The 26,095-nt window shown below is 37.7% G+C and overlaps 2 protein-coding genes and 1 pseudogene across 3 annotated transcripts; all 3 read left to right on the plus strand.

Moving 5' to 3' along the window:
* LOC113051434 (centrosomal protein of 89 kDa-like) overlaps positions 1-11,141 on the plus strand; it is a 92,854-nt pseudogene extending 81,713 nt beyond the window's left edge.
* A 2,116-nt stretch (positions 11,142-13,257) lies between these two features.
* On the plus strand, positions 13,258-22,767 carry LOC113051436 (b(0,+)-type amino acid transporter 1-like). Of its 2 annotated transcripts, XM_026215189.1 has the most exons (13): positions 13,258-13,752; positions 14,766-14,914; positions 15,851-15,998; positions 16,804-17,046; positions 17,124-17,249; positions 17,508-17,607; positions 18,018-18,062; positions 18,215-18,338; positions 20,664-20,767; positions 20,875-20,971; positions 21,102-21,251; positions 21,391-21,565; positions 22,180-22,767. In XM_026215189.1, exons 2-13 carry the CDS (start codon positions 14,810-14,812, stop codon positions 22,239-22,241), a joined length of 1,479 nt encoding a protein of 492 aa, XP_026070974.1. In that variant the 5' UTR covers positions 13,258-13,752; positions 14,766-14,809; the 3' UTR covers positions 22,242-22,767. The 2 variants fall into 2 exon arrangements, with proteins under 2 accessions (XP_026070974.1, XP_026070975.1); XM_026215190.1 differs by lacking the exon at positions 13,258-13,752 and having other exon boundaries at positions 14,776-14,914; positions 15,924-15,998.
* A 202-nt stretch (positions 22,768-22,969) lies between these two features.
* On the plus strand, positions 22,970-25,883 carry LOC113051438 (nucleoside diphosphate-linked moiety X motif 19-like). Its single transcript, XM_026215191.1, has 3 exons — positions 22,970-24,283; positions 25,003-25,210; positions 25,294-25,883. The coding sequence occupies exons 1-3, from the start codon at positions 23,528-23,530 to the stop codon at positions 25,524-25,526; spliced, it is 1,197 nt and encodes a 398-aa protein (XP_026070976.1). The 5' UTR covers positions 22,970-23,527; the 3' UTR covers positions 25,527-25,883.
* Positions 25,884-26,095: the final 212 nt, after the last annotated feature.

The following is a 26,095-nucleotide window of genomic DNA, read 5'->3' on the forward strand; positions in this document are numbered from 1 at the left end:
TAAACACTTACAGTCTCTCTCTCATTCGCTCTCTCAACACTACATCAAAACTCATTTTGAAGTCAGTTCCCTACCCAAGCCTGAGTGTAAGTGAGGTTTTTAAATGTCAGCTTTGATACATCAGTAAAATGCTTCTCCTTCAGAAGAGTTTGTTTTTACAGTGGATACAGAAAAGTATCCCCCTTTAAAATAATCTCATTTTGTTGCTTTCTCAGCCTGAAATGAGGACGAACAGCATGTTAGTGCATGCAAATCCAGCATGTTACTCAGTGCAGCTTATAACACCCAAGTTAAAGATATAACACCAGTATGTCAGAAAAAACACAAAAATACAAAATCCAAAAAGTTGGAAAAAGGATCATCTCATCCTAAAAATGACATGTAAACTCAGTTAAGGCCAGTCACCTTCTCAATGGCGCATAAAGCCATTTGACTTTCAGCTGTGTACAGCTGTGGTCATTTTGATCAGCTCAGCATGAAAACAGCTTTCCTGGAGCATTTCAGTCCTTGGTAGTGCAACTGAAGCAAACAATCTTGAAGACTGCAGTCCACAAACACTCATCATAAAATTGAACTGAACTTCAGCAGTTATACAAATATTGGACAAATATTGCAAAGCCTAGATGTGCAAATTTAGTAGAGACAGAGATATATCCCAACAGACTGTAAAGGGCTGTAATTAAAGCAAAAGGTGCTTCAACAAAATACTGATGCAAGTCGGTGAACTTTTTTCCTACTCAGTGATAGTTTTTTTGTTTGTTTGTTTGTTTTTTATTGGTGTAATATCTTTCACTTGGATGTTTTAAGGAGCACTGAGTAAATACAGCCGGATAAAACTAAAACTGCCCGTCTTCATTTCAGGCTGCAAAGCAACAAAATGTGATTATTTAAAAGGTGGGTATATTTTCTATACCCTCTCTGTGCATGTCTGAGATTACTTGTGAAGAATATGAAAAGGAAATGACAATGACTTTGTTGATATCCACTATTCGTTCTCTTACTTACTATACAGCCGTTCACCCATCTGCTTCAACCACCGTTTTTATGTTTATGACATTTCATTTTGACACCAAACTCAATGAATGGAGCTATTACTGTTGTTCAGGAAGAGATGTGGCATCATTTGACTGAAAACATCATTACAGCAAATGATCTTGTTTATGATGGTGGAGTATGGCCATCATTACAGCAAATGATCTTGTTTATGATGGTGGAGTATGGCCATCATTACAGCAAATGATCTTGTTTATGATGGTGGAGTATGGCCATCATTACAGCAAATGATCTTGTTTATGATGGTGGAGTATGGCCATCATTACAGCAAATGATCTTGTTTATGATGGTGGAGTATGGCCATCATTACAGCAAATGATCTTGTTTATGATGGTGGAGCATGGCCATCATTACAGCAAATGATCTTGTTTATGATGGTGGAGTATGGCCATCATTACAGCAAATGATCTCGTTTATGAAGGTGGAGTACGGCCATCATTACCGCAAATGATCTCGTTTATGATGGTGGAGTATGGCCATCATTACAGCAAATGATCTCGTTTATGATGGTGGAGTATGGCCATCATTACAGCAAATGATCTTGTTTATGATGGTGGAGTATGGCCATCATTACAGCAAATGATCTTGTTTATGATGGTGGAGTACGGCCATCATTACAGCAAATGATCTTGTTTATGATGGTGGAGTATGGCCATCATTACAGCAAATGATCTTGTTTATGATGGTGGAGTATGGTCATCATTACAGCAAATGATCTTGTTTATGATGGTGGAGTACGGCCATCATTACAGCAAATGATCTCGTTTATGATGGTGGGGTATGGCCATCATTACAGCAAATGATCTCGTTTATGATGGTGGAGTATGGTCATCATTACAGCAAATGATCTTGTTTATGATGGTGGAGTATGGCCATCATTACAGCAAATGATCTTGTTTATGATGGTGGAGTATGGCCATCATTACAGCAAATGATCTTGTTTATGATGGTGGAGTATGGCCATCATTACAGCAAATGATCTTGTTTATGATGGTGGAGTACGGCCATCATTACAGCAAATGATCTTGTTTATGATGGTGGAGTACGGCCATCATTACAGCAAATGATCTTGTTTATGATGGTGGAGTACGGCCATCATTACAGCAAATGATCTTGTTTATGATGGTGGAGTACGGCCATCATTACAGCAAATGATCTCGTTTATGATGGTGGAGTACGGCCATCATTACAGCAAATGATCTTGTTTATGATGGTGGAGTATGGCCATCATTACAGCAAATGATCTTGTTTATGATGGTGGAGTATGGCCATCATTACAGCAAATGATCTCGTTTATGATGGTGGAGTATGGCCATCATTACAGCAAATGATCTTGTTTATGATGGTGGAGTACGGCCATCATTACAGCAAATGATCTCGTTTATGATGGTGGAGTATGGCCATCATTACAGCAAATGATCTCGTTTATGATGGTGGAGTACGGCCATCATTACAGCAAATTATCTTGTTTATGATGGTGGAGTACGGCCATCATTACAGCAAATTATCTTGTTTATGATGGTGGAGTACGGCCATCATTACAGCAAATGATCTCGTTTATGATGGTGGAGTACGGCCATCATTACAGCAAATGATCTTGTTTATGATGGTGGAGTACGGCCATCATTACAGCAAATGATCTTGTTTATGATGGTGGAGTACGGCCATCATTACAGCAAATGATCTCGTTTATGATGGTGGAGTATGGTCATCATTACAGCAAATGATCTTGTTTATGATGGTGGAGCATGGCCATCATTACAGCAAATGATCTTGTTTATGATGGTGGAGCATGGCCATCATTACAGCAAATGATCTTGCTGTCCCTCATTTGCTGTCTCTCTGTGTCTTCCTGTGAGTGTGTGTGTTTATGAGTGTTTGTGGTGAAATGTTTTCTGGTCTAGTGCTGTGTTTGTAATAACCATTTGTGTTAAATGAACAAATATTTATTTTAACACCGTGATGTTCAAAGGTGCAATAAACAAACAAACAAAAACAAAAAAAAACAACTACAAATAATTTAGTAATCAATTAAGTAAGTAAAGTTTATTTTTATAGCACCTTTCACAGACAAGGAAGGGTCACAAAGTGCTGCACAGTAATATAAAAATAAACAATAAAATAAAATAAAATACAAGTACAGCTTTACAACTATACTACCATACAATTCCATAAAACTTCAATAATAAACAAATCATATTGTTAGTTTAATGCTTGTCCAAAAAGACAAGTTTTTAAGTGTTTTTAAAAGTTTCCACAGAACTCATAGTTCTCAGATACACAGAACACAGAAAGCAATGTGACTTTCTTCAGAGAAATGCAATATATATATGTATATATAATGTTACAATAGATTTTGTTTAAAAAAAAAATATATATATATATATATATATATATAATTTTTTTTTTTTTTTTTTTTTTTTTTTTTTTTTAAACAAGATCTCAATGTTGAAGTAAATCTGAAGTTCAACTGTTTGTGTAATTTTATAGAGATTATAAGAAAAAAATTTGTGTACCGCAGAAGAAAGGAAATCATAAAGGTGTGGAAGGACGCTGGGGATGGCTAAATGATGGCAGAATTTAGATTTTCAGGTGAACTATCCCTTTATTTCTTAAGGATTTCATTCAAACTGTGGGGTAGTTTGCAGTGTTGTGTAGGGGTGAGTAAGAGAGCAAAAGTTTAAAGTGTGGGCCAAAGTGGCTCTTAGTCAGGCTACATGTGGATCCAGAGGGATCTAATCAGGCTAAACTTTGCTGCTCATATTGCTTCTGCAGGCCACTGAAACATTAGAGTGCGTGCTTTGAGATTTATGTGTGAGAAGGTGAGATAAAAACTTGGTTATATGTCGCCTGGCTGTGTGAGTGAGAACAGAAGGCAAAGTGAGAGATTGAAAAGGGATAAGAAAGGAAAGATTCATGGACATATCTAAATAACACATGCAAGCCTTGTCAAATAATATAGTATTCTCCCTCGTATTATTATGGGCGTGTGATATGACAGCAGTATCATTCATTGTAATTCGTTCCTTCACATCAGCAGTGTTGAGTGTGTAGCAGAAGGTCAGAGGTGAAGTCACTCTTTTCTCTTTTTGAATGTTTCTTTTTGGTACTGTTATGTGCAGAGGACAGACTCTCTCATGACTAAAGTGTACAGCTTGAGGTGAACAGGGTTGTATTTGTGATCACTCTGTTGAGTCGACTGACAAGACTGCCCGAGCAACAATGAAAAAATGTCAGATTTACAAATTACTAGCTGCAAAAAGGCCTGTCATTTCGAATATTGTGCAAAACTTTATTTTGCAGAAAAGGATCGTTTGATGAATTACAGTTCTGTGGTTTTATCAGTTATGTGACATTGATTGAAAGAGGGAAAATGTGCTTGAATCTGGAAAAGCAGAGAAGCGGATTTACAGTATTGTTCAAAATAATAGCAGTACAATGTGACTAACCAGAATAATCAAGGTTTTTCGTATATTTTTTTATTGCTACGTGGCAAACAAGTTACCAGTAGGTTCAGTAGATTCTCAGAAAACAAATGAGACCCAGCATTCATGATATGCACGCTCTTAAGGCTGTGCAATTGGGCAATTAGTTGAATTAGTTGAAAGGGGTGTGTTCAAAAAAATAGCAGTGTGGCATTCAATCACTGAGGTCATCAATTTTGTGAAGAAACAGGTGTGAATCAGGTGGCCCCTATTTAAGGATGAAGCCAACACTTGTTGAACATGCATTTGAAAGCTGAGGAAAATGGGTCGTTCAAGACATTGTTCAGAAGAACAGCGTACTTTGATTAAAAAGTTGATTAGAGAGGGGAAAACCTATAAAGAGGTGCAAAAAATGGTAGGCTGTTCAGCTAAAATGATCTCCAATGCCTTAAAATGGAGAGCAAAACCAGAGAGACGTGGAAGAAAACGGAAGACAACCATCAAAATGGATAGAAGAATAACCAGAATGGCAAAGGCTCAGCCAATGATCACCTCCAGGATGATCAAAGACAGTCTGGAGTTACCTGTAAGTACTGTGACAGTTAGAAGACGTCTGTGTGAAGCTAATCTATTTTCAAGAATCCCCCGCAAAGTCCCTCTGTTAAAAAAAAGGCATGTGCAGAAGAGGTTACAATTTGCCAAAGAACACATCAACTGGCCTAAAGAGAAATGGAGGAACATTTTGTGGACTGATGAGAGTAAAATTGTTCTTTTTGGGTCCAAGGGCCACAGGCAGTTTGTGAGACGACCCCCAAACTCTGAATTCAAGCCACAGTACACAGTGAAGACAGTGAAGCATGGAGGTGCAAGCATCATGATATGGGCATGTTTCTCCTACTATGGTGTTGGGCCTATTTATCGCATACCAGGGATCATGGATCAGTTTGCATATGTTAAAATACTTGAAGAGGTCATGTTGCCCTATGCTGAAGAGGACATGCCCTTGAAATGGTTGTTTCAACAAGACAATGACCCAAAACACACTAGTAAACGGGCAAAGTCTTGGTTCCAAACCAACAAAATTAATGTTATGGAGTGGCCAGCCCAATCTCCAGACCTTAATCCAATTGAGAACTTGTGGGGTGATATCAAAAATGCTGTTTCTGAAGCAAAACCAAGAAATGTGAATGAATTGTGGAATGTTGTTAAAGAATCATGGAGTGGAATAACAGCTGAGAGGTGCCACAAGTTGGTTGACTCCATGCCACACAGATGTCAAGCAGTTTTAAAAAACTGTGGTCATACAACTAAATATTAGTTTAGTGATTCACAGGATTGCTAAATCCCAGAAAAAAAAAATGTTTGTACAAAATAGTTTTGAGTTTGTACAGTCAAAGGTAGACACTGCTATTTTTTTGAACACACCCCTTTCAACTAATTGCCCAATTGCACAGCCTTAAGAGCGTGCATATCATGAATGCTGGGTCTTGTTTGTTTTCTGACAATCTACTGAACCTACTGGTAACTTGTTTGCCACTTGGCAATAAAAAATATACTAAAAACCTTGATTATTCTGGTTAGTCACATTGTACTGCTATTATTTTGAACAATACTGTACCTCACAGAGTATTTATCTCTCTTGTCATGTTAGGGTTTTAAAAATGAAGCGGTTTGAAAAGGTTTTTGTATTTTATAGCTCCGGATGATGCAAGTGATTTTAGCAGAACTGACAGCTGAAAATACACTACTGCATCAGCATATGCTCACATTGATCTCTCTGTTTGGGATTACTGTTCATGTGTATTTATATCTTTTCTCTAAGACACTTTTTTATGCAATTTAAGACCTGTAGCCCTCATGATCTCTGACCCTACCACACTTAATGATGCTCTGGTCTCTCTGGTTACAGAATGTTTAAATATTAATTTGCTTACCAGCCATTCTGTGTCAGCTAAGATCATGCAATACGTGCTGCATGGCCAGATGAAGCATGAATTTGATTTCTACACACCTGGAGTAGAAGATACTTGCCTCAGTATTACATAATATGATGACATTGCCAATCGTGTCTATCACATGCAGATTACGACCGCTGTTGTCTTGCAGTAGTCTTGTCATTCTCTCACACACACATGTGAGCATAGATTTGTGTTCAGATGTGTGCGTGTGTTGCCCATACATTGATCCACTCCAGTGCTATGGCTGAATCATCCTTCATTAAGTCTGTAATCCATTAAACACCACTAATGAATTACATTACGATAGCTGTGTGTGTGTGTGTGTGTGTGTGTGTGTTGAATTAATGGTGCTGAGTGGCCATTTGTGCTCCTAATTTAACTTTGTAATGTACAGAAGCAAAATGAACAGATCAGACCGTAAAATGTTGATTATACAGGACACATTCTGTGGATGATTCTTTTGCTATTGTATATTAGCAAGGCCATGTAATTTTATTAGATAAACTCTTAATTATGCTGTAATATTTCCATATCCATAGCTATCTTTTTTTTCTGAAATCACTGAGTTCATAGCTATTATACAGTCTTTACGATGTTTCAGACAGGCAACACACATTGATAATTAAATATTAATAAAACATTAACCAGTTGTATTATTTTATATTAATTCTAATTTTTCATTTAATATGTGATAATAAAACTATGATTATAATAGGTACTGTGCTCTCCACCATACAGTCTGCAACAAGTGCAAACAAGATGGGGGGAAAGCAAATTAAGGGACATCTCAAATAGAATTGATAGAATGTGTTGGGAAAGAAAAATTGGACCCACTTTATATTAAGTATCTTTAAATATGAAAAAATAAAAACAGTGCACTTATTTCTTAATTGTACTATTAATTTAATTGTTAGTACATTTCTGTTTAATTTATGTTGACACCTACTCCTAATCCCACGCTTAAACAGTTGTGTTCTTGTTTAGTCAAGTCAAAATATGTCTTTGTTTATTGTGTATCTGCTCATTCTGTTTATCTTGAATAAACTGCACTTTGGGCTCTTTTCAACTCGCCTCAGTGGATCGTTCGTTGCACCTTAATAATAACAAAAGTATTTTGTAATACAATATGAATACAATAAGTGCATTGTACCTAACAGTGATTTATTTATTCAAATAGTGGCTAGTCACCTTATAGAAAGTGGATTGGAAAAAAAATATTAACAGTTGTTTATTACAATGTTTTTATTGTACATTGTTGTGTTATTTATTGCCTGAGACAGGTAACCGATATAGACTAGAGCAAAAAAAGCTTGTTTATTACTGGCTGTCAAGTTCAGTTGCACTGCAACAGTTCATTCAAGTAAGTTTAACAGAAACTTATTTGAAATCAGTACTCTAACAAAACTTAGTTGGTTATGTCTCATCTCATCCCACCTAAGGTACCATCTAAGCCTGGACTTTTCAAAAAACCACAGAGTAGGTAGATGCATAATATATGGTTATCAGCCTAGGTCTTTAACCACCAGGTAACAAGAAACTAACCAGTCAACATTTCTTATCTCTGATATTAGCTATTCACCAGCAAATTACAGTTTGGTTGATGTGACGTCGATGACTTGTATGGCATCCTTTAAAGTGGTTTTTACACACAGTGACACAGCAGAATACCACAACTTCAGATTACTACTGCTCCCATAAACCTACTTCCCAGTGCAACATTCACAATGTACTCTCCCATTCCTCTCTCATTTCTGTTTTAATCTCTCGTAGAAGACTTTGATGCTAAAACCAGCCGGGTCAATACTGCTCTCTCTCATCTTTCATCTCCTGATGTTCACCACTCAGACATGTCACTTCTTTCCTTCACGCTCACTCGCACCCGTCTCTCTGGCCCTCTTCCCTCTCTCTTTTGGCAACTGGGTCATGAGAATGAGTGCGAAAGCAAACACTAGCAATTGATTAGATGGTGAGAGAAGGGCCTGCAGGAAGCATTATCTGAATAATTATCATTTTCTGCCTTCATGTATTTTAAAAGGACGATATTAGCACAGAAAAGCCATTAACCTAAAAACAATTGTTTCTACAAATATTTATTCCTGTCTGGATTATTTAAATGGTCCCAATCTATGCAACCATTAATATGGAAGTGTTTTCATATACTTTGATGTTTTCAGCTACCAATAAGAATGTGGTACTTTCTCTCAGCTTCATTTTCAGCACAGAAAAGCACAAACATCTGCTAAATCCATGTGACCTTACACATTGAGATGTGATATTAATCTGTCAGACGTCTCCTCTTCTGATCTGCCAGTATGTGGGTTTATTTGTCCCTCACTTCTGTCCTCTCTGCATCCCTCTGTCCTACTGTCTGTTCCTCTGTCTGACACTATTGATCAGCTGACCCACCCACTGACAGCAATCTCTCTCTCTCTCTCTCTGTTATAAATCTCTAAGTTGACAGGGGCAGGCTATCTGTGTGCATAGATAAGGCCTTGTTTGGCTTTTGCTGAAACCGCACAATATGTGATGAATAGAGAGCAGGAAGGGGAGAAGAAAAAGGCACCTACAAAGAAAAATAAAAGAGTCCCGAGGTGAAGATCTCATTTGAAATGTCAAGACTGCCTGAAAATGAGATATACGTATATATTTGTATATAAAATGCACACAGACATATTTTCAAGACTCTTTGTCAGGATGTAAAAAGAACAGCCTCAGGCAATATATCAATGACAAAATGATGTGTAGTATTCAGTATTGGGACAAATCTGCTGTCTGAAACTGTTGTTATTAAAATATGTATTTCTTATTATTAAGGTTAAAAGCACTTGTGCTGCTTAATATTTTTATGGAAACTATGATTCTTCAATGTGATGGTCTCAGATCAGATATGCACATAAATAGACATGTTTCATTCTGTTTCTGAGGAGCTTGGTGTCTGAAGCATAGGAGATGCGAGGACATGAGTTTGTCTTTGTTCGTTTGACACTGCTCGAGTCTGTCAGAAATGACATTTATTGATGCAGGCAGAGGAAATGGCAGCTAAAAGTGCATATTAATGGTATGCAAAAATGAAAATTCTGTCATCATTTAATCACCCTTAAATTCTTCTGTTAAACACAAAAGAAGATATTTTGAAGAATGTTGGTAACTAAACAGCTGACGGTAGCCATTGACTTGGAAATTTACAATGGAAAAAAAACATTTTCCATTACCAAAATTTCCATTTACAATAAAAAAAAACACTTACAGAGATGACTCGCCCCTTTCGTTAGAGATAAAGAGATAGAAAGCTTGTCATAAACCATGAGCGTGTGGAAGCCAGGATGTACATAAACAGATGGTTTTGGCTAATTGATCTATGATTACTACAGCTTACACCCATCCTCCGCTCGGTCATCTCTGTCGTTCTCTCTCACTCGGTTTAAGTTTGTGTCTTAGCACATTTTCAGATAATACCTGTTAATATATTGCACAGCCCTTGAAAGCTTGGTGTGCAAATCCACCGGTATTGACTGGAGGGTAAAAAAAATGACTGAAGGTCACAGAAATGTGTGCATGTTCATTTGTATTTTGAACTCTTTTTAGAGAGTGTGATGATATGAGAGCTCATATTTGAACCAGGAAGCCTACCCACACTGCACTAAAACAAGCCACTCTGTCCGTTTCTCAGAGAGGTAGAAGGTGAATTGGAGGTGGTTTGGAAGTCAGCGACCAGAGAGAGTCAGCGATTGAGAGAGGTGGTGTTAGGGAGAAGTACGCTGAGTCCAGCCAACGTGCCTCCAGCCCCACACAGCACTTCCGGCCTGGATCCCTCGTGTAGAGGTTCATTTGTCCTGCTCGCTGCCCCCTCCCTTCACCTCCAGACAGTGCCGTCTGACACATCCTTTACAGCGCAGCCTCATGTTTGACTCTGACTCTGACCAGCACAAAAATCTGTCATCTGATGAAAGTGACAAGAGTGGACGGGACTCCTAATATTTCTTCTTAATATTTTCGTCTTAAGGGAAACAGTAACTGCTTTTGATTATGCATATACTGCCTCATCAGCAAAGATGTCAGTGTTATAAGGTTTTATTTTTATTTGATGCAATATTGCATTTTATTAATATTATTAAGAAGAAATAGTGTGGTGCCAAAACATGCATCCAGGTGATAACAATAAATGCCTTCAGGTCTGTAGGATAGAAATGGGAGAAAATATGATCTCAATTTCTGCTTCATGCTGATTTCATGTTATATCTGAATCTTCTAAAATCAAAGCTTTTTGCCAATACAGGGAAAGTAAAAGAAGCATTGACACTATCTAACACTTATGCCAATATAAGATTCTCCTGAGGAGAGAAATCAGTCCGTGTGCACGTGTGCGAGCTCCCTGTAAAAATTGACCACTTTGGGTTAGCAGTAGGATATGGATTATAAATTTCATAGATCAGCATTGGTTTAAGTATTTCATATAGTCAACTGTTTATCGATAGATTCCTATGCATTGGTGGTCATGTCTTAAATTGTTTTATTGATGTTTACTGACAGATTGCAGTGTTTTATTTGGAGCATGTGTGTTTGTTTTATTAATATGACAGTGATAGAATGTACCTTTAATACATTTAATTAAAATACTGTACTGCCCATCTCTGATAGTGTAGCCCAGTGAACTGGAGATTTGAAACAGATTTGCAGTGCTTTGGTAGATCTTATAAATCAAGAATCTATATTTTAGGATGGAATGTAGGACAACTGTCTGCAAGGAGCTACAACTTATCAAAGGTAAGAGGAAAAAAGCAGTGTGTGTGTGTGTGTGTGTGTGTGTGTAAATGAAAGCGAGAGAGAGTAAGTCTGTTTGTGTGCTTAATATTTTGTGAAGCATAGCTCTGCAGGTACAGGTCAATTGTTCCCTTCCACAGACCCAGTGGACTGAGGTTCTGACAGCGGAGAAAAATGACCAGGACATCTTATACTGTTACTTCGCACTGAGTTCCCTCACATTCAGTGAGCAAAATACACACACACACACACACACACACCTCTAGCTGTCTTTGTTTTGATCTGTTCTGTTAATTTATTCATATTACTCACCCACTCACTTTTGTAGTGGGCCATTAGTCATCATCAGAAAGACAAGTAAGATGTTCAATCCTATTCTTAAGGCTTTTCAAGTGCTTCCCTAGAATTCCTCATTTAAATGTGCTCCTTGAATCCAAAAAGAGGAACTAAAATGATGCAAATCACAATGACAGAATTGAATCTAGTTAGTATTGACATTGGTCTGTTTCATCAATGGAGCTGATAGAACTTATAGAAGATATGAAAATGAGTGCTGCCATCTGCTGGACGTTGTTATTGACGTAAATATCACAGTCACACTCAAGTTCTGGAATAAAAATATTTTTGGGGAGGAACACAGACCTAAAGAATCTGCAAAGTTCTTATGAATTAGATTTTGTGACAGGTCATGCACATAAATCACTCCGTGTGGCATGTAATCCAGAAAGGTTTAAGTGTTTATGAAACACATGTGAATGAAATTAAATTATATTTCAGTTTTAAATGTGCTTCTGGTTGATTACACAAGATATGTTTTCTAAAGACAACCAGTTCAAAGGAAGCATAATTATCTTTTTGGGTTAAAATAAATTCTTAATATGAAATTAGAATGGTATGACGGATTAGACTGTACAGAAATTTTAATCTACACGTCGCCTACACTATATTAGCATTTTCACATAATGGTGGTGATGTTAACATTAATCATTTAAATGTTGTGGTGATAAAGCCTTGTAAGCAGCCACTTTTCTTCAAGAATACTCACTTATATAAATAAACTATAGTGCCCTGCAACCACTAGTAAAAAATATATCAAAAATCATCTGGTGTCTGAATCATTTTTGGTTCTGTGGAATAATTCTTGTTAAAACTACTAAGTGAGTTATTTTATTTCTTTCATTTTGTTGGATTAACATTAAGGACACCAAAAGCATATAGTAAATTTAGGTGCGGTCACTTTAAGAGACATTGCATCCATTAAAGATACACATCGATTTCTTTGTCAACTGTTCACTTTCACTAGAGACATAACCGACAGGTTTCTTTTTTTTTCGAGAGAGAGAGAATACTCTCCAAGAGGGTATTTTGACATAATTTGCACCGAACACCACGCGCGCGCTGCTGCTGAAGTGGGCTCCTTCACAGCTTTGTCTGTTTGCATGTTTAAACTGCGATTTGTTTTTGTTCGTTCAGGTGCAGGAGGACGAGAAGGAGAGAGCTCGGTTCGGTGTTGCGGTCTGTGTGACGCGGCTCTCTGCATCGAAATTCAAACTCTTTTGAATGTTTAAATTGGCAAAGTTTAAAAACAAGTGCAAATGATACGTTTTTGTGGCGATGCGCAGCAGTGGCCCGTCAACTGTCCTGAACATCTTTATATGCTGCCCTCGACCAGATTGTCACCACCTTTCACCCCACAAGCGACGGGCCTGACTGGGAATAATGAGTGGATACATATTTTTCTTTAGTAGTTTATGGTTTTACTGGTGTTTATCATTTAGTGTTTAAATCTTCTATAGGGTACAGTTTGTGGAGATTAGGAACTGTTGAAACACTGAGGTAGTTAACAGCTAGTTAGAGCTGTGCTGCTATTAGTGTACATGGATAGACTTTGCAGTACAGTTCTATACATTAACATTATTAATATATTATGTATTAGATAACATTTTATATATATATATATATATATATATATATATATATATATATATATTTATATATATATATATATATATATATATATATATATATATATATATATATATATATATAGTTTATCATTCTTACAGTTTTTTAACTTTATTAATCTACTTTAGGCTAATGTTAATTTCTACTTGTATACTAACACATCAGTTACAAATGAAGTTGAATAAATGAATGTTTATGAATGTGTTACGAACAAACATGAATAACAATAAACATGTAAGTATGTATAGGCCTGTATGTATCTGAGCAATGGCTTGTATTGAGTTGTACTGGTAGAGCTTTGATCTGAGACTGTTCTGTTCTGTTCTGTTCTGTATACTGTAACCCCCTCTTTCCACCAAACCTTATCAAGTGTCGCATTCAAAGAAGTATTGTGTTGGCCAGAGTCTGCTCACCTCTAGCCAATCCTGGTCCCTCTCCTCCTCCTTATCACATGTTTGCTTCAATCAGGGTCAGGCTGGAGAATGACTGAACATCGAAAGTCCCACCCACTTTTGTTGGCTATTAAACACATGGATTTGGATATGGATCAAAACTTAGGATATCTGCTGGAAAAACCGAATGCTTTGCAGGTTTGTCTTTCTCCTCATACCTCAAGTTAAACACGATTGTCATGTGACGGTGGAAGTGGTGGATCTGAAAGTAAGCTTGAGTTAACCTTTAGTTTGTCTTGCTAACTGCACCTGAAAAAGTGCACTCAGAAAACATTCACTACCATATCTTAGGTAAAATAATGTTGCGAGGTTATTGATAATGTGATATTTTTTTGTCAGCAGTGAAGAATATTTTTAACAAGCATGGCAAACGTTTGGCAGAAAATGAAACAGACATTTTGAATGACATTTTGATGTGTGTTTGTTTATACTGTGAGTCTTTAAGTTAAATGAGTGTGTTTATAGTGCTACATAATGGACCATAATGGCTGCATGGATGTCTCTGTCTCCAAATCAATTGGCAAATCCCATTTAATTTACTCATGCTATTTCTTTTCACAAGACTTAGCATTAGTAGCCACTGTGTTTTGATTTCATATCTGCGTAGAAGAGAAAAGATTCCGGATGCACAAATTAATGGGTTTCGAAAAAGGTTTAATCATTTAACTAAACAAAAATGTAGGCTATGTGAACTCTTCTACTGACTTTATAGCAGAATTTTAATGTTATTTATTCTATATTTGTTTTAGTACTACTTTTTCTTGAATTCCCGCAGACTTTTTGCAGTTGATTCTAGTCAGGGCTTCTTGACTGTAGTATGAACTGAACCATTAATGATAGTAGGTTACTGTATGATATAGTGTATGAATAAATAGCTCTGTCAGAGAGCCCACAACATCTTGACACAAGGTCTCCTGCATTAGCAACACTTAAAACAATATAATGTCTTCATCCCTGAGAATAAAGTATTAGTCCTTAGATTTAGAGTTTTTTAGATTTCTGTTTGTATTTTAGAGACTGAGGCAGGTTCAGGCTTGGTTGTTTCCTTCTTCTTTTTTTTTAATTAATTAACTTTTTTTTTCAATTGATCGTACTATGTGTAATTGTTTATAGTAAAAAGTATACTATATTTTTTGTCTGTTTTTATTTAGTCTGACTGCACCAAATTAAGACTGTAGAGTTGACCCTGTGAACGATGGATGAAGATCTGAAAAAGCCGAACACTCACAATGGGAGCATCTCGGGTGCACTGGAAGCCAAAAACCAAGATCAGCCAAAAGCAGCAGTTCTGCAGAAGAATGTGAGAGAGAAAGATAATCTTACCCATTATGAGCACACATAAGAATGTGAAGAATGTTTCAAGATCACTGGTTTCCATCCAGACATATGGATGTGTAGTGTGTGAAGGGTTTAACTGTGGGGTAACCAGGCGGTGCCTGTCACCATCACTGCGGTGTAATCCCTTCCCTTCCTGACCCGGCTGTCTGTATATTCTTTTGGGACTCCCACTAATGACAAGTTTGATTTTTTATATGGAAATGTGCATGCATAAGGACGTGGACAGTCACAGTAATACAAATAGCTTTAGCTTATATTCAAATAAAATAAAGTCATAAAATATAAGGGATATAGACCAAACTACAAGCTTCATTCTCTCTGTGATAATAGTGGGTTGAGATCATGTAGTAGATCATTGAAATTAGGGATGCATATGTTGAATTATTATTTGTTACTGTCGATAACTGATTCAGTGGCAATTCTATATAAATAAACACTAAAAACTAGAATTAGTCCTGTTCAATGCTATGAATGAATAAAAACAAAAAAAGTTATAACAAAACGTATTATAAATAGAAAAGGAAGACAGTACATTAACCTTTCTTGTTACATTAACAGCAACGACAGGATGGACACTGGAGCTTCTCTTCAGACTGGCACAAAACCAAATACTTTTGAATGCTTCAGTCTATATATATATATATATATATATATATATATATATATATATATATATATATATATATATATATATGACAAATGACAAAGCTAACCTAAATGTACAAAAGAAAGTAAATGAGGATTGAAGTATCCAACAAATATTGTTACAGTTATATATACAAAAATCTTATATGTATCGAAACATCATGCATCCCTAATTGTAATTTCACTATAACTCAATTGCTCATAATGAATGAAGCCAATACCCTTTAACCTCTTGTCGTACTGAATATCTCAGGTTGGTCTCGTAAGCGGCATCTGTCTTATAGTGGGAACAATGATTGGCTCAGGGATTTTCGTTTCTCCCAAAGCGGTTCTGGAGGGGACTGGAGCAGTGGGCCCGTGTCTGTGTGTGTGGGCGGCGTGTGGACTGCTGGCTACGATGGGTCAGTATACGCACAACAGACACATTATCTAGAAGGTTGCATAAAAGCCTTGATAAACCCTCATAACAACGATAAATGGGTCAGATTAAGCATTGTCACCTCATGTATCGTGTCCTATTGTTTTGGCTGTTTGGTAATCTCTCCATATGACGTAACGATAAGATTCACTGTTTCTTAAAGCAAAGTACAATCTTTTTCTTTGTCCATAGGTTGCTGCTTTATTAATTGGTGCTATATTTTATTGCTAACACTTTACAATAAGGTTCAGTTAATGGATAAAGCATTAGATATGATAAACAATGAACAGTATTTTTACAGCATGCATTTATACAAATGTTCAAAAATGCTGCTGTTCAGTGTTAATTCATTTTTGCTCATAATACATAATTGCAATAGAACAATTGGAATTTTAAGCAGTGTATTTCAAAATTAACATTAAGCAAGTTTGTTAGTTCATTATGCCAGATGTATCCTACTGAACCTTTTTTTGCTCCATCCATTGCAGCTGTTGTTTTACTGCATTATGTGTTACAAATATCTAAATGGCAGTCTTTATTTTATCCTGCACTTTCTGCTGAGATTATAGTTGGGCAAAGGCAGGGAGGTTAATCAGATATGTTCACTCATTCAGAAACCCTCAGTCAGTCTTTTTAAGCCACATAATGTTTGGGAAAATTCACAAGACACAGAAATCCTCTTTAGTTTAATACTGACTCTGCCTGCAGAAGACCTTTCAGTAACGGACTCATTGACCTCAGCTTGAACACTGAGAAACTAAGAGGTTTACCTGTGCATGTGTGTGCAGGGGCCCTCTGTTATGCTGAACTAGGCACAATGATCATGAAGTCTGGTGGAGAGTATCCGTACCTGATGGAGGGTTTTGGGCCAGTGCTAGCATACCTATATTCCTGGACCACGATCATCGTGCTGAAGCCTTCGTCATTTGCCATCATTGCCCTGAGTTGTGCTGAATACGCCTCCACACCGTTTTACCCAGGGTGCACTCCTCCTCAAGTGGTCACCAAGTGTCTGGCTGCAGCTTGTATCTGTATGTACAGGTCTAGGCCTTTTTTATATTCAAATGGCATTGTACTGTACTCAGCTGTTGTCTGTTCTCTCCATCAGTAATAATTACAGCCGTCAACTGTCTGAGTGTGAAGCTGGCCTACAGAGTGCAGAACTTTTTCACAACAGCCAAACTTTTGATTATTGTCATCATTGTGGTTTCAGGCATCATTCTGCTGGCTCAAGGTACCTCTCCATCCCTTGAGATCTCTGTGATATACATTTTTATTGACACCTGACTTATGTGACATTCAAACAACATTAGTATTTTATTATTCAATTGAAGGGACTGGGATCAAATACATTTTGATAAAGAAATTATTTTTTTATTATGTTGTGAAAGATGACTCATTGTAGACTATGGCCAGAGATTGTTTAAGATGAGGTGACCTCAATGACAGATCAATAAAATGTGTCTTATTTATTGTTATAATTGTTTTATAGGCAATACACAGAATCTTAGAGACCCATTTGCAGGGGCAACAACATCATTTGGAGCAATTGGCCTTGCATTTTACAATGGACTATGGGCTTATGATGGATGGTAAATTATTGACGAGCTAATATAATGTTGCACATGTGGCATATGTGGCTAATGTTAAGCACCAGTTTTCATCTTTTTGAAACTTTTAATACACACGCACAGATTTTTTCTATTCTTAGAATCTAACTGATTCATAGAATCAACATTCTAGTGTGCTTTCAACCCAGGGAATCATTCACACAATCTAATGATTTCTCTGTTAAAGCAACATCTGATAAGAGTGGATTGAGAGATGTGCTGAAAAGGGAACTGAATGTTTTTGGACACTTGAATGCAGTGAGATCTTTTTTTTAGTTGCCTGGACTTTCACCAGATCATTCTCAATCCAGTTCGTGTTCTGAGAGAAGCATGTACAAGACTACAAGTCAGCTATGGCAATTCTTTTAAAAGTCCTTTTTTCTTTTTCATAGGAATCAGCTTAACTTCATAACAGAAGAGCTGAAAAATCCATACAGGTCAGAATGAAATGAAACTACAACATATGAAATCTGAAATAAAATAATTATTTAATTGCATGTGCATGTGAAAGTTTCACCTATTAAATGTAGTCTGTGCTTCAGTGTAAGCCATGAAGTCTTATTGTGTTGTTACCTCTTTTTTTGAACAGAAACCTTCCCCTGGCAATAATTATTGGGATTCCCCTGGTTACTGTGTGCTATATATTAGTCAACATCGCATATTTCAGTGTCTTGACCCCTATTGAATTTCTGCAGTCTCCTGCCGTTGCTGTGGTGAGTGTGTATTATAATCTTAGTCACAGGCTGTATTGGAAATCACTTCTTTTGAATAAGTACAAACGCAATCTGGTGTACTACATTGGCCATGTTGTCCTTATCATGTGACGTGCAACAGTTACATTGCTTCACTGCCACACACTGACCTTTAATTACTTGCTCCAAATGTTTCAAACGCAAATGTCACTAATCATACTTCCTATCATTTTTGTGTTTGTGATTTCCAAAATGTTTTGCTTAGTTTCCCTACCTGTGCTTAGTTCTGTAATATCCAATAAGCCAAATAATTGGTTTTGCAATCACAATTTCTAAAAATTTATTTTTATAAACCATACTCTATGTCATACTCTAATCATAAATACAAATCCGATTCCAAAAAGGTTGGGACACTGTACAAATTGTGAGTAAAAAAGGAATGGAATTATTTACAAATCTCATAAACTTATATTTTATTCACAATAGAATATAGATAACCTATTAAATGTTGAAAGTGAGACATTCTGAAATGCCATGCCAAATATTGGCTAATTTTGGATTTCATGAGAGCTACACATTCCAAAATAGTTGGGACAGGTAGCAATAAGAGGCCGGAAAAGTTAAATGTACATATAAGGAACAGATGGAGGACCAATTTGCAACTTATTAGGTCAATTGGCAACATGATTGGGTATAAAAAGAGCCTTTCAGAGTGGCAGTGTCTCTCAGAAGTCAAGATGGGCAGAGGATCACCAATTCCCCCCAATGCTGCGGTTGAAAAATAGACTACGTTTACAAGCTGTTAAAATTATGGTCAGGTTAAGGTCACTATTTGGGTTTCTGAAACATTCGGGATAACCCGTTTACATGCATGAGCAGAGAGAGTTACTCCTGTATACATGGAATATGTAATCAGTCGCCAATATCCCGATGTAAACGGCGACGCACGGTTAGCGTCTGGACGTAAGACGCAATATGCGTCATTTCCGATTCTTTTTCCTGTATCCAAAGACTCAAAAGACCAAGATTCCTTGCGAATAGAACATGCGCAGAACACACATTTCGATGGGGATATGCCGAAACGCGTTTACAAGACCAAATATTCGGGTTAGAAAAGGGGTACCCCAGGTATAATATCCCGGTTTTTAAAAAACGGGATATGAGCATATCCGGGTTTGTGCCAGTGTTTACATGGCCGTGCGCGACCGGGTTATTGCTAATATCCCGGTTTTGAACGGGTTATTGGCTGCATGTAAACGTAGTCATAGTGGAGCAATATCAGAAAGGAGTTTCTCAGAGAATAATTGCAAAGAGTTTTAAGTTATCATCATCTACAGAGCATAATATCATCCAAAGATTCAGAGAATCTGGAACAATCTCTGTGCGTAAGGGTCAAGGCTGGAAAACCATACTGAATGCCTGTGATCTTTGGGCCTTTAGACGGCACTGCATCACATACAGGAATGCTACTGTAATTGAAGTCACAACATGGGCTCAGGAATACTTCCAGAAAACACTGTCGGTGAACACAATCCACCGTCCCATTCACCATTGCCGGCTAAAGCTCTGCAGGTCAAAAAAGAAGCCATATCTAAACATGATCCAGAAGCGCAGGAGTTTTCTCCGGGCCAAGGCTCATTTTAAATGGACTGTGGCAAAGTGGAAAACTGTTCTGTGGTCAGACGAATCAAAATTTGAAGTTCTTTTTGGAAAATTGGGGAGCCATGTCATCCGGACTAAAGTTCAACCCAAGTTGTTGTTAGAGCTCAGTTCAGAAGCCTGCATCTCTGATGGTATGGGGTTGCATATTTTCTAGAACAACATATGCTCCCATTCAGACGTTGTCTCCTTCAGGGAAGACCTTGCATTTTCAAACATGACAATGCCAGACCACGTACCACATCAATTACAACATCATGGCTACGTAGAAGGAGGATCCGGGTACTGAAATGGCCAGCCTGCAGTCCAGATCTTTCACCCATAGAAAACATTTGGCACATAAAAAGGAAATTGCAACAAAGAAGACCTAAGACATTCGAGGAACTTGAAGTCTGCATTAGACAAGAATGGGACATTCCTATTCCTAAACTTGAGCAACTTGTCTCCTCAGTCCCCAGACGTTTGCAGACTGTTATAAAAAGAAAAGGGGATGCCACACAGTGGTAAACATGTAAAGTTTCCTAAATTTTTTGGAATCGGGTTTGTAATTGGATAAGTCATGGAAATTCATCGGTCATTTTGAGAATTGTCTTTAATGTCAGTTTATATTTTGAAGTTTTCAGTTAATATCCTTTTTGATGTAAAATGATCGAGCTGTATTTGACTAAATCATTGGTTATCTCACAGACCTTTGGTGACAGAGTGCTGTACCCATTATCATGGATTGTGCCTTTATTTGTGGTCTTTTCCACTTTTGGTGCAGCCAATGGGAGCTGTTTCACCGCAGGCAGGTTGGGAAATTCAGCGGTTTTATTATAGTTTGCACACTTGAACATTGCTGAAAGTTGTTTTCTGGGCCTGACTCTCACTGTCTGTCATGTCTGTTTGTAAATGTTAGGTTGACATATGTGGCGGGACGGGAGGGCCACATGGCTAAAATCATGTCATACATCAGTGTGAAACGTTACACACCTTCTCCAGCTCTAATATTTAATGTAATATTACATTCTCAACACTTTTTTTTTTTCCATATTTGATATTACATCGACTATGAGAACAATTATAAACAGATTAACAATATATACATTTTATGATTAAGTATTTGTTCTTGAATGTGATTTGCAGGGCTTCCTGTCAATCATCTACATCATGCCAGCAGACATAAACACTCTCATTAATTACTTCAGTTTTGCTCAGTGGGTTTTCTATGGGCTCACATGTCTTGCGCTCATTGTTATGCGATTCACCAGGAAGGATCTTCAGAGACCAGTCAAGGTTAGGGACACCTCATCATGTGAATAATTTTTTCTAATATATTTAAATTTTAATAGAGCAAGTCTTTTGTTATGGTTTATGGTACTCTGTTGTAAAATGGCTATTCGACATCAAAATGTTTGCTTTTTGTTTCTCTCAGGTGCCGATAGTCATCCCTGTTTTGGTGGTGATTGTGTCCTGTTATCTGGTTCTTGCTCCCATCATAGACAAGCCTGAGTGGGAATACCTGTACTGCACAGTGTTCATAGTCGGTGGTCTCCTCTTATATGTGCCCTTCATTTACTACAAATTCAACTGGACTCAGCGCATCATGAGTAAGTAACTGGAAATGACACATCTGGACATATTTTACTGAGCGAAACATATGTTTGTTTTGACCCTTAATACATTTTAATTAAGGTAACCAGATTTATGAAATGAAACTAGGGCCATTGCCTGGTTCAGTGGTCAAAATATCATTGAAATCTCCATTTTTATCAACGAATTAAAAAACAGGAACAATACATTTTGGTATTTAATTGTTGTGGGTTCCATTTAGTATTATAATACATAGTGTTTTAATGTTTGTGGGTCAGACTGAACACAAGAAGTTTAAATACAGTTCACCAAAGATCACACAATGAAAAATAGTAAATAGTAAACATTGCAGTTAGCAAACGGATCAGTATTGTAATGACAAAAATTATGACTTTACACAAAACAAAAATAATTATGAGAACCTAAAACTGTATTTTATAAATACTTAAAACTTTTCTAAATGTATTAAATATTTGAATTTTCACATAATATGAATAGGTTCATTCTGTGTACAGTAATTAATTTTTTTAAGATCTCTATTATCTACTATCCTAGTCCCAATAAGATTTAGTCAAGAAATGGCTAATAGCATCTCTTCCCATAAATTCTTAAATATGAAAAACTCTTCCAGGGCCACTCACCATGCATCTTCAGCTGCTACTGGAAGTTGTTCCACCTGAAAAGACTGAGTGACAGACTTCACACTGATGGACAGACACAGATGTAATAACCAGCAATGGACAACAGACTGATCCATGAAAGAGTGGATAAATGGTTCTTAAAGGGAACGTGGAACGATTTTTGTATTATTTTATTATTGTTTCTAATGCCTGATGATCCATTGTTTGACAGGTATTTCCTGAGTCACAGCAGTTTTTATTTAAATTTTTTTTTTATTTGTGTATTATGTGTTATTATATGCACACTTGTTGTACAGAATAGCAGTGATAAGCTTATTGAACTCAAATTCATGAATTGTAAAGAAATTAACTATCCAGAGTAAAATTATTTTTCCTTGAATGTTAAACAGATGATTTCAAACGATGACTTTAGGACAACCCATTGTATGAACTTACTCAGACAGGAGATTAAGAATTCTATTAATGTACATCTTTAAGTAGCCTATTATAGAATTACTTGTAATGGAGTGTAATAGAAGTAAATATCCCATTCATTTTCTCCATAGGAGAATTATTAAATCATGTAGTCTCGGTCTAAATCAGTCTCGGTTGCACTCTATATCTTAGAAATGTATATCTTGACAATGGGAAATTGTGCAGATGCTTATATTGGTCTAAACATGGTCTAGATTCACTACACATTTTATTGATGATGTGTTCTTTATACAGGCGTGCAGATGAGCTCGGAATATGAACGCAATGTAGTAAATGGTTAAATGTTTTCTCTATAACGGTTTGCTATGGGAGAACATTGTGAAACTTTGCGCGTTGCATTTATATTATATGTTCATCTGATTGCCTATGCAAAGTTTGCATCATCGATAAGGTGCATATACTGTATTTGGCCTTTAAATATCACTGTCTTACCACTTAATTCAAACCTCGTAAAAAAATACCCGGCGGTCACCGGAGGAAAGCCTTGTTTTGCCCTCAGGTCACGTTCTCCTCCAGGTGGGCGTTCCTGTAAGAGTGCGATCTCACGTGATACCCGTTGCGTTTCTCAGCGGTTACTGGGATTTTATAGGGATTGTTGACTTGCTTGAACTCCTAAATTAATATACTCAAAGCAATATACTTGTAGTTGTAGCATAGAATTTTCTCCAATGGGACAAAAATGTCTTCATGAGTTATGACAATCAATCGTTCATTCATCCCTTGCAGTAGATGGCGCCACTCAACAAATATAGAATGAATGCACTATTATTTTCTCTGTGCTGTCCTTGGCGCCATTCATGAGTAGTTGACCGAAGTTAAAAGGTTGGAATAACGGTTGAACATGTAAGTTAAGCGAGGGCCAAGATGAACAGGGCGCTGAAACACTGGCGGGAGGCGGCGACGGTGATCCTGGCGGCCGGCCTGAGACACGCTCCGAGCGCGGACTCTCTGGAGAGAGTCACTCATACAGCGCACAAACCTGCCTTTGATTATCACGTGCTGCTGCTGAAACGGAGCGGGAACAGCGGCTTCATGCCCAATGCCTATGTGTTTCCTGGGGGGCTGGTGGACTCGTCTGACTTCTCCAGCGAGTGGCAGGAGGTCTTTAAATCCTTCACGAAAAAGCCCAACTTCGGCATAGGAGTCGCGAAGCAGCCGCCTGGGACCAGGCCACCCATTTTCGCCACCGACAGAGCGAAACTGGGATCCCCGATCCCCGGAGACGTGGCTTTCAGGATATGTGCGGTTAGGGAGACGTTTGAGGAGTCCGGCGTGCTCCTGGCGGTTCCCAAACACGAGGAAAACAGCATTCGCGTGCGCACAGATGATGCTCGGGACAGTGACCCCCAGCCAGCCCTCACCACACTGAGCGGACTGTGGGACAGAGACGTGCTGTCCAAGTGGAGGTCTCTGGTTATTGGTGACTCGGCGAATTTTATTAAGATGTGCAGGGAGCTGCAGTGTCTGCCCAATATCTGGGCTCTACACGAGTGGGGCAACTGGCTGACCCCCATAGGCATGCAGGACAAACAGAGGCGCTACGACACTGCCTTCTACTTCTGCTGTCTGCACGACACGCCGCACACGCTTCACGACGACAGGGAAATAGTTCACTTCAAGGTGCGTTTTGAACCGTGAGATTATCACGTTGTACAGTAATTTGTCCGATAGATTAAAGGCTACTTTTGTCAGTCTCTAATGTTGCACTGAAATTATATTTGATCAATTTAGGCATTCGCGGCCAATTAGTATCCAGCTGGCGAAACAACTTTGATTTGGCTCCATGTTGACGTTCTGAGCGTTCGCCCGTGGCCTCATTAATATTCATGAGGCAAGCGCTCTTTCGCCAGCTAGGCTGCGCCCACTTAACGGAAGTGGCTAAACGTCAAGTCACGTAACGTAACTATTATTCATAAACGTAACATTTTCGCTGTAGCTATTAAAACAAAAGTTCATTTTCAAAATGAAAATTGTCATTTATTCTCTCTCTGATTTTTCCAAACATGTCTGAGTTTCTTTCTTCTGTTGAATACAAAAGGATGTATTTAAAAATAATATTGGAACAGATATTGAGCACTATTGAGTTCCATAATAGGGGGAAAAATTACTATGGAAGTCAATGGTGCTCATCTGTTCAGATCCCAAAAATTTTCAAAACATCTTGTGTGTTCAAAAGAAAGAAAGAAACTCGTACAGGTTTGGAACAAGTGAAGAGTGAGCAAATGATGACAGAATTGTCATTCTGAAAGTGAGCTTACTCCTTTAAATCATTAAGACATATCCTTACAAGTACACACACAGTGCTTAACTCTTGGGAAATGCACCACCTTGTTTCTCAGTGGTCGAGTCCCTCTGAAGTGCTGCACAGCTATAAATCAAAGGAGATCTGGATCGCTCCTCCTCAGTTCTACGAGCTGGGACGTATGCGCCGGTTTCCAGCTCTCACAGATCTCCATGGCTTCGCCTGGCAGAGGTCTTTGGATGGGTGCGAACACTGGCTGCCTGTTCTCCTGCTGGCACCTGACTGCGTTGCAAGCATTTTACCAGGTATTTATGTCATATAAGTTAAAAGACATTTCTGCTAATTGTCACCTCTTTATCAGACAAGGTTTCTCTTCTTTAATACACAGGGGATGCTCTGTACCCGGAAAAAGTGGACCCCTCTGGAAGGAGCGGTGGCGTGATGAAAACTGAGAAAAGTCTCGAAGAGCTCCAGGGGGACAGCACAAACCTGCACCGTATCGTTGGGCAGGATCCGTATTCATTAACTGTCCACATGAACATCACACCCAAGTATAACCACCTGTCTCCTGTCTCCGCTGCAGATGTGGACAACTCCTCCAAAGACCACAGCAAACTCTGACACTTACCTGCCAAACATCAGCACAGAAACAAGGTGTCTTTTTCTTCTAGATTTATAAATCAGCTCTTTTCTACCTATGAGTGTAGTTCAATATGTGGTCTCCAAACTTTTGAAAGATAAACAATGACTACCTTGTTGATGTGACAACTGCTACTACTGTGTATTTCTTTATAACATGGTCATGAGCTCTTTTAAAGTGCTTACAAAGGGGGAAAAAAAAAGCTCCTAACAGATGTAAAGTTTGAATCATCAGTTCTTCGTTAGTGCAGATGGAAAAGCTACTGAATGTTTATTTGTTGCAAGTTCAATGTTTTCATGCTTTGAGTTTGCTGAATAAATGACACTACAGGCAAACAATAACTTGCACAATTGTGTGTATAAATATTGCATTCGATTGGTTTTTGGCTAGCCTAAACTAATCAATTACAACAAATTCAACCACAGCAGCTACTGCACATTTATTTATAGCACTGGCAAGGATTAATAACTTTTATCTTTAAATTTAAGTACAAGTAGAGAATCATGAAGTATAATTATTTAATTGAAAGTTCTAAAATCACATTCAAATC

Source organism: Carassius auratus, chromosome 32, assembly GCF_003368295.1.
Source record: "Carassius auratus strain Wakin chromosome 32, ASM336829v1, whole genome shotgun sequence".
In the NCBI taxonomy this organism is placed as follows: domain Eukaryota; kingdom Metazoa; phylum Chordata; class Actinopteri; order Cypriniformes; family Cyprinidae; genus Carassius; species Carassius auratus.

Excerpts from the sequence above, each read along its gene's own strand:
- LOC113051436 (XM_026215189.1), top strand. The coding sequence starts at position 14,810 with ATGGATGAAGATCTGAAAAAGCCGAACACTCACAATGGGAGCATCTCG. Across the intron at positions 15,999-16,803 it reads TGGACTGCTGGCTACGATGG|GGGCCCTCTGTTATGCTGAA; the intron begins GTCAGTATACGC and ends ATGTGTGTGCAG. Across the intron at positions 17,608-18,017 it reads CTATGGGCTTATGATGGATG|GAATCAGCTTAACTTCATAA; the intron begins GTAAATTATTGA and ends TCTTTTTCATAG.
- LOC113051438 (XM_026215191.1), top strand. The coding sequence starts at position 23,528 with ATGAACAGGGCGCTGAAACACTGGCGGGAGGCGGCGACGGTGATCCTG. Across the intron at positions 24,284-25,002 it reads GGGAAATAGTTCACTTCAAG|TGGTCGAGTCCCTCTGAAGT; the intron begins GTGCGTTTTGAA and ends CTTGTTTCTCAG. Across the intron at positions 25,211-25,293 it reads CGTTGCAAGCATTTTACCAG|GGGATGCTCTGTACCCGGAA; the intron begins GTATTTATGTCA and ends TTTAATACACAG.